Source organism: Chionomys nivalis, chromosome 2 (assembly GCF_950005125.1).
Source record: "Chionomys nivalis chromosome 2, mChiNiv1.1, whole genome shotgun sequence".
NCBI lineage: Eukaryota > Metazoa > Chordata > Mammalia > Rodentia > Cricetidae > Chionomys > Chionomys nivalis.
Genome location: NC_080087.1, coordinates 69,439,730 through 69,451,311, shown reverse-complemented (window position 1 = coordinate 69,451,311; position 11,582 = coordinate 69,439,730). Strand labels below are relative to the sequence as shown.

Below are 11,582 nucleotides of genomic sequence, written 5' to 3'. Positions count from 1 at the left end.
TCCTTCCTTTCTTTCTTTCTTTCTTTCTTTCTTTCTTTCTTTCTTTCTTTCTTTCTTTCTTCCTTCCTTTCTTCCTTTCTTTCTTTCCTTCTTTCTTTTGGTTGGGAGACTTTTGATGACTGATTGTATTTCCCTGGGGGAATATAGTAGGAGGCTGTTTGTTCATCCTGGCCACCCAGAATCGAAATAACCACCCAGAAACTGTATTAATTAAATCACCACTTGGCCCATTAGCTTTAACTTCTTACTGGCTAACTCTTACATCTTAATTTAAACCATTTCTAGTAATCTGTGTATTGCCACATGGCTATGGCTTACTGGCAAGATTCCAACCAGTGCCTGTCTCTGGCGGGGCTACATGGCTTCTCTGCAAATACCACCTTCCTTCTCCTAGTACTCAGTTTAGTTTTCCCCTTCCTCTGTTCTGCCCTGCTCTGCTATAGGCTCAAGGCAGTTTCTTTATTCACCAATGGTATTCACAGTATACAGAGGGGAATATCACATCAGTTACCGGTTTATTTAATTTGTTTAACTGATCTTTATTTAACATTGCTGAGTGGTATCTATCAAGAAAATTGCCCATTTCTTTTAGATTTTCCAATTTTGTGAAGTACAGGGTTTTGAAGTATTAGCTAGTGATATTTATATCATATCTGTTGTTATGTCTTTCTTTTCTGATTTTGGTAATTTGGATATTCTCTCTTTTTCTTAGTTTGTATAAGGGTATGTCTATCTTATTGATTAATCTTTTATTTGGTTAATTCTTTGTAGTTTTCTCAGTGTTCTTTTTTTTATTAATTTCACCCTTGGGTTTGACTATTTTGTGCTTTTATTTCTCTTGGGTGTATTTCCTTCTTTTTGTTCTAGAGCTTTCAAGTGTGCTGTTAAGTTACTAATGTGAGATCTCTGCAATTTTTTATGAAGGCATTTAATGCTGTGAACTTTTTTATTAGCGTCACTGTCATTGTGTCTCACAGGTTTGGGTATGTTGCACACCCAATTTTTATAGAGTTTTAGAAAGTCTTTATTTTCTTTATTTCTGCCTTTACATAGTAGTAAGGAACTAACAAGGCTCCATCTATGAAACATAAAGAATCAATGTCAGCATACAATTTTTCCTCTCAAGCTGTTATACAGATCAGAGAGGCATAAAATGTTTCCCCTGCTTCAGCCTTGTAATTAGCTGGGATTTCTACCCTGTGTTAACTGGTAGATGCTTTGTGTATTATTTATATCCTACTTCTAATTTGAAATGTGTTGTTATTTTCTTTGTATATTATTCTCAATATAATGATGAAGTCATGGATTTAGAAAGCTTTTTGATCTATTTATTGTTCTGTACAGGAAATCATAATAACCTAAGACTTTCTAAGAAGCCCTGATGAAAGAACAATGGTAACTTTAGTTCTGTGTTCTTGTCCAAGATCAGACTTGGGGACAAGTCTAATGTTTGGGCCAGTGTCTTCCAGGAGTGGATGTTGCAGCTTCTGAGGACAGGACTCTGCCTTCTGGGTTATGGTTATCATCCTTAGGAATATGCTTGAGTTTTCCCAAGTTCTCTTTTCAAATATTGTATGATTGTCTCTCTGTTAACCTTGACCATTTTCTAATTGCAAATAGTATACAAGATAAAGTAGTTCTTAATATATTGGCTTGGCATGAGACATTGGCTTATGCAAGAACCTCTGGTCCAATTATTTCTTTCATTCTCTTTAGTTCTTATCCTTGGTCTTTCCAGTCACTGCATCGGACCCTTATTAGTGCTTATTCCTACTAGTTCTGAATTTTCCACTTTAATAGCACAATAGTCTCTGGGTATTTCATCATTCAATTTACAGCTTTATTGAGGTATAATTGACCAAATGTATATATTCAAAGAAAAATTTTTTGAACTTTGTGTATACATATTTACATGTATGTACAATAATGATTGATAAAAAAAGGCCATAAATTTGAAAGAGAGTCTATAAAGGTCTATGGGAATTTCTGTATGGAGGAAAGGTAAGGAAGACTTGCTGCAATTATAATCTCAAAAGTAAAAAGAAAACAAAGAAAAGCAGAAAAACCCAGAAACTTCCTTCACTTCTATTGTCTTTCATTTTATCTATTGAGTACTGACAAAGTATTTGTCTTATTTATAAAATGCTTGGGGCATTGCTCATCTCTGACTACAGAATCAGGTGAGTCCCCAAAGTTGCCAAAAACTTCCAAGATACATTTGCAAAATGGCTGTTTACCTGAGGCAGATAAAATTTTTTGACATCCCTGAGTCCTCTCTCCTCCATTGAATATAAAGACTAGATCTTCCTGAATCTTGAGACACATAGAGAAGTGTCTCAAGTTGGACTTTTCTGCCTGAGAGATGCGACATTCAGCTGCCTCTGTCTAGGAGTCATGATGTGTAGTTCTGCATAGGTCACTTCATCAGGCTCCTTGGCTGCAGCAATCTGGAGTGGGAGAAGGTAGAGTAAGTTATATATTCAACACTGGGAGCCTGGAGGTCTGGAGAGGTTAGGACTCACTGGATGATCTCTTACTTGGTCTTCTTTTGCATTTCTGTTCTTTGAGTCTAGCAATCCCTTTGGCATGAGGGAAGGAGAGATAGGCTCTGCCCTTCTGAATCTGGAAGGCTTAACCTGGGCATATAAGTCTTTGGGGTGATCTTCCTTATGCTGGCTCTGCAACAAAGAGAAAGGAAATCACAGGAAATGTATACTGGTACCCCAGATGCTCTACTCCCACTCAATTTCCATGGATTAGGAGAGTAAGACTATAGACATTTAACTCAAACGATGCCATTGCTGGTGGGGTCTTCTGGAGCTTCCTAACGACTCTAAGTGTCTGACAGTTTCCTTCCTGAACTTCTGATGTATTATCCTGGATGGTGGCCTCACTCCATGGGCTCCAACGTTTGGAAAGAGGATGTTCCTTCTGACATAACACATGCACCTGCCACATTCTGCTGAGACATGCTAGTCCATCACATATTTGTAATAGCCTCTTCACTCGGCCTTCTCCTCAGAAGGTTTTTTTCAGCCCTCCCTTAAAATTCACACTGATCATATGGGCCCATCAGATCATCAAATCAACCTCAACTATTTTCCTCTAATTTATTTCCCTCAAGCAATTTGCAAGGCTCACTCTCTCTGTTCTACCCAAGAGTTTGTCCTGGTGAATAGGGAATTCTGTTCTCTGCTATATCTGCCATCCCCACAGTGAGCCTTGTCAAGAATAAGATTCAAGAACTAGGAAGAGGAGTCAAACCACGTAGTGGTTGTTATGCAAACATTATTGAACAAGTTTGCTACCCAGTGCCCATAATTTTAAAAAGCCAAGCAAGAATGCCCATGCCTAGAACCCAAGCACTGGGAAAGATAGAATGGTGCCCAAGGTTCAATACAAATGATCTAGCCAATCAATGAGCTCCGGTGTCATTCAGAGGTTCAGTCTCAGAAAATAGAAGAAGCCATCAAATGTTGATTTTTGTCATATGTCTGTGCTTATACACATGTACACAAAAACATCATCAGGTACAGTGTTCTCATATTCTTGTGTCCTGTTCATTAACTTATTAGTTTTATTGCTAAAGATTAAGCCTTATGCTTCCAAAGTAATCACATTACCATTAAGCTACAGCTTCAGACACTCACATTGTCTTGAGACTCAGGAAGTATGCTAGTAAACAGTTTGATGCTGAGGAGTCAGAATGTAGGGGTCATATGCTCAAAACTAAACAGAGCAAGGAGGATGTCATAGCACACAGAGGACAGGGGCTTCTGGAATCAAGAAGCCAGCTGTGCATAATTCTGAGGGCTGAAAAAATGACAGTGATTGATCTCAGGGTAAACTGAGTCATAAGTTCATAGCATTGAGGAAAAGAATCTTACCACAATGGCCAGCTTCACATGTTCTGGAATCTCTGTGCCCTTCACAACAGCATCTGTCATAACAGAACACACAGGTCTTCCCATGGCCAAATTCCTGGGACTTCTCACTGCCCCAGTTACCTGGCCTCTCCCAGATAGCAACAGAGAAAAGGGAATGGGGAATGTGGTTGAAGGGTCCATAATAAGTGAGGGGAAAAGGTCCATAGTGACTTGGTGGCTCAGAGAAGTGACCCAGAACCTCTACCACCCATCTAATGCTGAGATCTCAGATATCTCCCTCCCAAGGACCATGTTTGGCTCACACAAGATTTCTTCCTGGATACCAGCAGTTGGGCTAGAGCTGGGGAGAAAGGAGAATGTCAAATGCCTGTGAGGTTAGTCAGGAAGATTTGTAGGTCTAGGTTGCTAGCCTTGAATTACCTCATCTGGATGTTTTTGTCCCTGATCACTGGCTCTGGAGCTTCTGCAGGATGTTGCAAGTTGGTCTCTGTTTGGACTGCAAGAAAGAAAAGAGTCAGTCATGAGGGTGGAGCATTCTTACCTAGCACTTCCAGGGAAGGAAGGGGCCTTTACAACTCATTGCATATGTTTATGTGTTCATATGTTCCAGGATATGGAATGTCTCATATGATACCTGATACTTCACAGGTTTCAAGATCATATTGATGATTCGAGTTTCAGAGAAGTGTTTCTAAGATGACATGTCACTGTCTGGGCTTTCCCCAGACTGCATTGAGCCCTGTTTGTAAACCCAACAGAGGGTACCCACTACCCCCTGAAATCAAGACCACCCACACCCTACTCACCTCCCTTCCTGCATTTGTTCTGGTGTCTCAGTCTGAGTAGAAGGAAGAGGGCAAGAAGGAAGAGCAACAGGAAGAATCCCACAGAAACTCCAATCAAAATCTTCGAATATCTTGCCAGCCCTGGGATATAGGGCACATAATGAACAAGGAACTGTGTGATAGGCCCATACTGATTCTTTGTATTCACTACCGCTTACCCTCATAGCTATGCAATGTGAGACTGACTCCCTTTACTCCAGTCAGTTTACCTGCTGGTCACAGAGCAGGAGGGCACAATGCTGTGTGATTTAACCTAAAAAAATCCAGCCTCCAACCTTATTCCCTACACGAAACTAAGCTGCATGAACTGTAAGGAAGGAGCCTGAGTACCCTGAAGTCCCTGTGTCACATACCCCTACACAGTGTCACCATCACAGAGTCAGATGGGGCAAGACAGTTGCAGAAGTGGTTTCTAGAGAATTTCTCCCTATGAGAAAGACACAGATAAAGTCAGCACTAAAAGAAACTTAACATCTAGTCCAGGGCTTTCCTATTTACACTTGTAGAATCAAACAGTAGAAGGGCTTGGCCATATGAACCTCTCAGAAATGACTGTAACTACCCTATAACTTGTTTGAATCAGACTCCATGGGGTGAAGTGAAGAATGGGTGGGATAGGGAAATCATGGGAAGTTACATCCTGCCTTCATTTATATACTTCTCCTAGGAAAAATCTCAAATATCACTCTTTTTTAGGATGACTTTATTATATCCTAGCCTGTAAGTCTTTTTGGTTATAGAGATCATGTTGTGCTCACTGCTTGAATTCCAGTATTCTGGTCAACATACAAGCTGGTATGTAAATGAAGACTTACAGGTGCTGAGATTTTTCCCATTCTGATACAGAAACAGGAAAATCTATGGTATGTGCTTTGGGGCCCCCAGGAAAATGTTAGCAATTGGATGTATTCAATAGAAATCTGGTCTAATTATCTCAACTCTTCTCAGTCTTATATCTACACTGAACCCTCTCCATAACCTTCCAGCTACCTACCTGAACATTCTTAATCCTGCTGAAGAGGTTGAAATGGGCATTAATTGAGGAATTCCAGTTTGCCTCTGTATCATTGACTAGTGAGCCCTTTATGATTAGTCCTATTCCCATCCCAGTCAAGAGCTTCCAAGGTCAAGTATTCAGTATTACCTTCTGATCTCACACATTACAGGATCATCTCACCTGAGACTATGATCTCCACAGGGACACTGGAGTGTGACAACAGGTAAGGGAATGAGTTATTAGAACCAAAGCATGTATAGATGCCCCCAAGGGCTGAGATTTCAGCACTCATGGGGAATTCTGCCTCATATTGTGAATCTTGGTACTTTGATAGTTGATGCATGTAGGAATGGGATGCACCCTTCTTGAACAGGAAGAAACTGTCCATTGGGATTGATGATTGACACACCAGGGTCACATTCTCTCCTGAGGACACGGTGGTGCCTGGATGCACTGAGAGGTTAGGTGTGACAAGAAATTGTCCTAGAGAGAGGAAGACTGAGTGAGGGGTTATAGTCATTGTTCTGAGGTCCTCATTCATTACCTTGTCTCTATGTTTTCTCTGAATGCCATTCATCTACTCCTCTATCCCAAGATCTATTCCTCCTGAGATAATCTTCATCATCTTGATCATCAACCACTGGCATCCCCAAAGCTGAGCCTGTTCAGAGTCTGGGTCCCTGAGAGAATGCACTATGTTCCTCACCTGTGATCAGGATATCCAAAGGGTCACTTGGGGCTGACAACTCAGAAGAGGAGATGTATGAACCATAGCATCTATACCGGCCACCAGTGGAGAATTTCACAGAACCTAAGGTGAAGTTGGCATGAGACCCTTCCACCTGTGTAAAATGTGCAGACATCTGTGGGAGGTCACTTCTACCCTCCTTGGACAGAGCAAATCTGTCATAACTCATGTCTGAGCAACACTGGAGGGTCAGATCCTCTCCAGGGGCCAGGACAGATCCTTGCTGGGTCAAGAGGGAGGGCTTCTTGGATAATCCTGGAAGAAGGAAATGTAGAAAGTCATCCATCTGGCTCTTGCTAAATATTCCTGTGCTGGCTAGTTTTATGTGAACTGACATAAGCTAGAGTCATTAGAGAAGTGGAAGCATCAGCTGAGAAAAAGCTTCCACAAAATTAGGCTACATAGTCCTGTATAACATTTTGTTAAGTAGGAACTGATACACGAGGGCCTAGCCCATTGTGTGTGGTACTATTACTGGGCTTGTGATCATGGGTTTTATATTAAAGCAGGCTGAGCAAGCCAGTAATCAGCACCCCTCCAGGACTTCAGGTTCCTGCCCTGTTTGAGTTCCTCTACTGATTTCCTTTGAGGATAAACAGTTCTGTGAGACTTTAATACAAATAAACCTTTTCTTGTACAACTTGCTTTTTGTTCATGGAATTTCATTGCAACACTAGAAACCCTAAGACAAATCACCCTTATATCCTGCTCTGACAGTATCATGGTCTCTCATGATCTGGGTCATAACAATCAAGAACTCCCTCCAGCCACTATAACTGGAAACATCCTCGGGGGGGGGGGGGTAGAACTAGTGATAAAGGGTTCTCATGTCAGAAAACAATTGTGTGAATGAAACTTCTTCCTCACCTGAGACATGGATCTCCAGATGGTTACTGGCCTCTGACCACACTTGTGGGGCATTTATATAGTATCCATAACATCTAAAGGACATACTCTTGCTGGATGCCACAGGGATCTCAGGAAACAGAGCTGTGGATTTTCCAGTGTGCCTATACTGTGCCTTGAGGGACCTGGAGAAATTCTGATCTTCCCCAGTCACAATGAAATAATCATATCCTTTTGATGAGACACATTGGAGGGTCACGTTCACCCCTGAGGTCACCACAGGACTTGGAAAAACTGACAGAGTAGGTTTAACAGGGTGGACACCTAGGATAAGAGGATACAGTCTGAAATGATACCTTTGTCTCCAGCAAGTGGGCTGTGAACAAAAATGTTTGGGAGATTATTTCCTGAGGGAAAATGTAGAGGGCCCAATGTCCTCATGCTAACAAATAATATGGGAGAAACCAGGAATGTTACTCATGCAGGATGATGGTCCAATGGAGAAAATAAATAGCTGTCTTCCATCATGAAGTGGATGTGTTTAATAATTAGGTGACCTTTCTATCTATAGAGCCAGACCCACCTAAATCCCCCAGAGTGTTTATCCCAGACTCTTCCTCCCTAGACTTCATCATTATCTCTTAGTTAATAATGTCCATCCTTAGAGAAGATGTCACCTGTACCTCATAGCCTGCTGACATCCACACTGTCTCGGGAACTGCACCTGATTGAAGGCCCTTAAGCTATAGAACCTATATTCATGGTCACATGTGTTTGAGTTGAGCTTTGGTGGAATTTTGCATAGCTATTCATGGGAGTTTCAATTACACCAGGAATCTCTTTTTCAAAATTGTACTGCATTTAAATATGCTTACAATAAACCACGTGGTATCAGACTTTTTAGCTTGTGAACCAGCAACTACTATGCCAGTCTGAACTGAGTTTTTCTTCTCACTTGCTGTGTGTCATTTCCCTACCAGCAGCAGAACTTGCAGTGGCCCCCACAGGAAACTGTGAAGACTGTGACCCCCGGTGTCTACTCACCTGTCACCACCAACTCCAGGGTGTCACTGTGCTGAGTCCACCCAGCAGAGTTGTAACAATAACAGCGATATTGCCCTGCATCATACTCTGTCATGGATGAGATGAAAAAATTTGCTTTGCGATCAGTGACTGGTGCAGTTAATCTGCCCCGGGGTGCTGGGCGTCCTTCTTTATGCAGGAAGCATATTTGGGTTTCCATGTTTCCCTCACACCATATTGTCACTGGATTCCATAAGGTGATCATAGAGCCTGGCTCAGCCCTGATCGTGGGTTTCTGGAGGGTCCCTGCAAAGAAGTAGGCAAGAGGGATGTGGGACTTTAAACAGTTATACAGTGAATATGAAACTTGTAGATGACCCTTGAATAACAAAAGGAGACATGGAGCCATCTGAATACCAGTCTCTCTCCTGACCATCCCAGGTTCCATTATCACAACCCCACTCGTTGTTTTCTGTGTCTTGACTCCCACAGTCTGCCTGCTGTAACAGTGGCCTAATGGGTCTGACTTTCCCTGTGCTGAGCACACATTAAGGTCTCCCTGGGGAATCCTGATTCAGGTTCCCTATCAATCAATAGAGAGGCTTGGGCTTCCTCACCAGAGGCTAGAATCTCCAGGATGTCACTCCCTTCTGACAAGTTCTGTGGGTTTCTTGAATAATAGCCATAGCATCTTAAGTTCCATCTTTCGCTGAGTGTGATAGGACCCACTTGGAAACTGGCTGAAGACTGCCCAGTATATACACGCTGTGAGTCCATGAAGCTGAAGAACTGTTTTTCCTTGATTAAAATGAACCCATTATAATTATTATTTGAGCTACATGAGGCAGTCACAGATGATCCTAAAGTTACAACAGGGTTTGGCACTGCATTCAGGGTGGGTTTTTTGTAGAAACCTAGAAAAGATACACATGGAATATTAAATGGGTTCACAGTCTGATTTGTCCCCAAGACTTTAGTAATGAGTAAGGATACAATAACAAACTTGTCTAATAGGTCACATCTGGGAATCCATATGATTCCTGTGTGTCCACTCACCAGTCGCCACCAGCTTCAGTGTGTTACTGCCTTCTGACCTGACAGCAGAGTTGTAAGAGTAACAGTGATATCACCCTGCCTTCAGTTTTGTCACAGAAAGGAAAATGAATTTTGCCTTATTGTTGTTATTCTTTTGGGTCTGTCTGTCCCATAGCACATTTGTGTTTCTCAGTCCCCTCACACACGATGGTCACAGACCTCTCTGATGTGATCAGAGCGCCTGTATCAACCAAGAGAGTGGGTTCATGGAGGGTCCCCACAAAGCAGAAGAAAATGAAATGCATCTCTTATGACACTTGCACAAAGTTCACACTTGCAAATGGCACATAAACTTATTGTCAAAGGCAGAGGGACACATAAAGACTCAAGATTCCCATGGACTCTTAAGTTCCACTGTTATTATCCACCCTTCTTTCTGCACCTCAAATCCTGTTGTCTTCTACATTCTGTGAAATTGGACTAAGGAGCATGAGTTCACTAACCCTCCACACTTCAGGTTCTTCCCTGTAGTCCTGTATCAGGTCAGTTATCATTCAAAGGAAATTCTAGGGTTTCCTTACCTGAGACCAGAAGTTCTAGGTTGTTACTGGGTACTGACCACAGACAAGAGCTGTTTTGGTAATAGCCATAGCATGTGAACCTCCATCTCTGGTTGGGATTCACAGGACCCACTCTGAACAGGGCCTGGAAGAGACCAGTGTTTGTTTTCTGTGAAGGCATGGTACTGGAGAATTTCTGTTCTTCTTCCATTAGAATGAAACTATAATATTTCTCTTGTGAGGAGCACTGAAGTATCTTATACTCTCCTGACTTCACCACAGGACTCTTCTTGGCTGACAAGAAGACTTTGCTGAGGTAGACTCCTAGGTGAGAAGAGGAAGATTGTTCAGTGGACTCATTGAGGTATACATTTGCCCCTCTTCTGGGGTTTGAGAAATGGAACCCAAAGTGAACATATCCCTTTTTTCAAAGCAGGTCATGGGGGTGGGATGAGTCTTCTCACCTGTCACCACCAGCTCTAGGGTGTCACTGTGCTCTGACCACCCAACAGAGTTGTAACAGTAACAGTGATATTGCCCTGCATGATGCCTCTCCACTGATGTGATGGAGAACATGGCCTTGATATCAGGCCTATGAAAAGTCTGTCCTTTCCAGGGAGCTGGGCTTCCTACTTTATGTACGAAGTACACTTGGGTTTTCGTGGTTCCTTTGCACCAGATAGTTATAGGTTTTCCTATGTTGATAACAGAGCTTGGCTCAGCCCACAGGATGGGCTTCTGAAGGGTCCCTGCAATGAAGTAAGTGAGAAGAAGTTGGGCATTTTGAACAGTTACAGCAAATGTCAAATTTTTAAATAATACTTAAAAAGATCTGCAACAGTCGAAGGACACATGAAGACCCCATTCTTCCTTCAACTGCTGTGTTTCCACTGCTTATGTCCATCCCTGTTTTTTATATCAACATCATATGTTCTGTGACATTGAACACAGCAGCATGACTTTATTAACCCATCACTTATCAGGTCCTTCCCAGTGATCCTGTTCCAGGGCAATTATCATTCAAGGATATTCTGGAGCTTCCTTACCTGAGACCAGGAGTTCTAGGTGGTTACTGGGCACTGACCACAGATGGGAGCTGTTCTGGTAATAGCCATAGCATATGAACCTCCATCTCTGGTTGGGAGTCACATGATCTACTGTGAACAGGGCCTGGAAAACACCACTGTTTGTGTTCTGTGTGGGCATTGTCCAGGAGAATTTCTGATCTTCCTTCATTAGAATAAAACTGTTATATTTCTCTTTTGAGGAGCACTGAAGATTCACATAACCTCCAGAGATCACCACAGGACTGGTCAGGGAATTCAGGGTGACTTTGCTGGGGTGGACTCCTAAGATGAAAGATGAATCCTGTTAAGTGAATTATTTTAGCTAACATTATACCTCCTTTTGTTTGATTGAAAAAGAACTGCACAGTTAATAAATTCCTTTCCTAAAGGTAGATCTCAGTGTTCAGGAAGGGTTTTCTCACCTGTCACAACTAACTCCAGGGTATCACTTTGTTTTGATACGCCAGCAGGGCTTTTGTAGAAACAGGAATATTGGCCTGCATTGTGACTTTCAATTGATGAGAAAAAGATCTTGTGCTTTTCCTCAGTGTCTTTATGACTTGTTGGTACCTGA

At 42.1% G+C, this 11,582-nt stretch overlaps 2 protein-coding genes across 2 annotated transcripts; both read right to left on the bottom strand.

Annotated features, from left to right (window-relative positions):
• Positions 1 to 1,964: 1,964 nt before the first annotated feature.
• Positions 1,965 to 4,312, bottom strand: LOC130868101 (leukocyte immunoglobulin-like receptor subfamily B member 1). Its single transcript, XM_057760354.1, has 5 exons — positions 4,308 to 4,312; positions 4,190 to 4,227; positions 3,888 to 3,940; positions 2,538 to 2,678; positions 1,965 to 2,447 (listed from the first exon to the last, which is right to left on the bottom strand). The coding sequence occupies exons 1-5, from the start codon at positions 4,310 to 4,312 to the stop codon at positions 2,337 to 2,339; spliced, it is 348 nt and encodes a 115-aa protein (XP_057616337.1). The 3' UTR covers positions 1,965 to 2,336.
• Positions 4,313 to 5,892: 1,580 nt separating this feature from the next.
• LOC130868092 (leukocyte immunoglobulin-like receptor subfamily B member 3) lies at positions 5,893 to 11,181 on the bottom strand. The gene is made up of 5 exons (XM_057760343.1): positions 10,988 to 11,181; positions 10,406 to 10,690; positions 9,963 to 10,265; positions 6,436 to 6,732; positions 5,893 to 6,212 (listed from the first exon to the last, which is right to left on the bottom strand). The coding sequence occupies exons 1-5, from the start codon at positions 11,175 to 11,177 to the stop codon at positions 5,893 to 5,895; spliced, it is 1,395 nt and encodes a 464-aa protein (XP_057616326.1). The 5' UTR covers positions 11,178 to 11,181.
• Positions 11,182 to 11,582: the final 401 nt, after the last annotated feature.

Excerpts from the sequence above, each read along its gene's own strand:
- LOC130868101 (XM_057760354.1), bottom strand. Across the intron at positions 3,941-4,189 it reads TATCCAGGAAGAAATCTTGT|ATGCTGTTGTGAAGGGCACA; the intron begins GTGAGCCAAACA and ends CTGTTATGACAG. Across the intron at positions 2,679-3,887 it reads ATGTGAAGCTGGCCATTGTG|AGCCAGCATAAGGAAGATCA; the intron begins GTAAGATTCTTT and ends TCTTTGTTGCAG.
- LOC130868092 (XM_057760343.1), bottom strand. The coding sequence starts at position 11,177 with ATGAAGGAAGATCAGAAATTCTCCTGGACAATGCCCACACAGAACACA. Across the intron at positions 10,691-10,987 it reads CCTAGAACTCCTGGTCTCAG|GGACCCTTCAGAAGCCCATC; the intron begins GTAAGGAAGCTC and ends ACTTCATTGCAG. Across the intron at positions 10,266-10,405 it reads CCTAGAGCTGGTGGTGACAG|GAGTCTACCTCAGCAAAGTC; the intron begins GTGAGAAGACTC and ends CTTCTCACCTAG.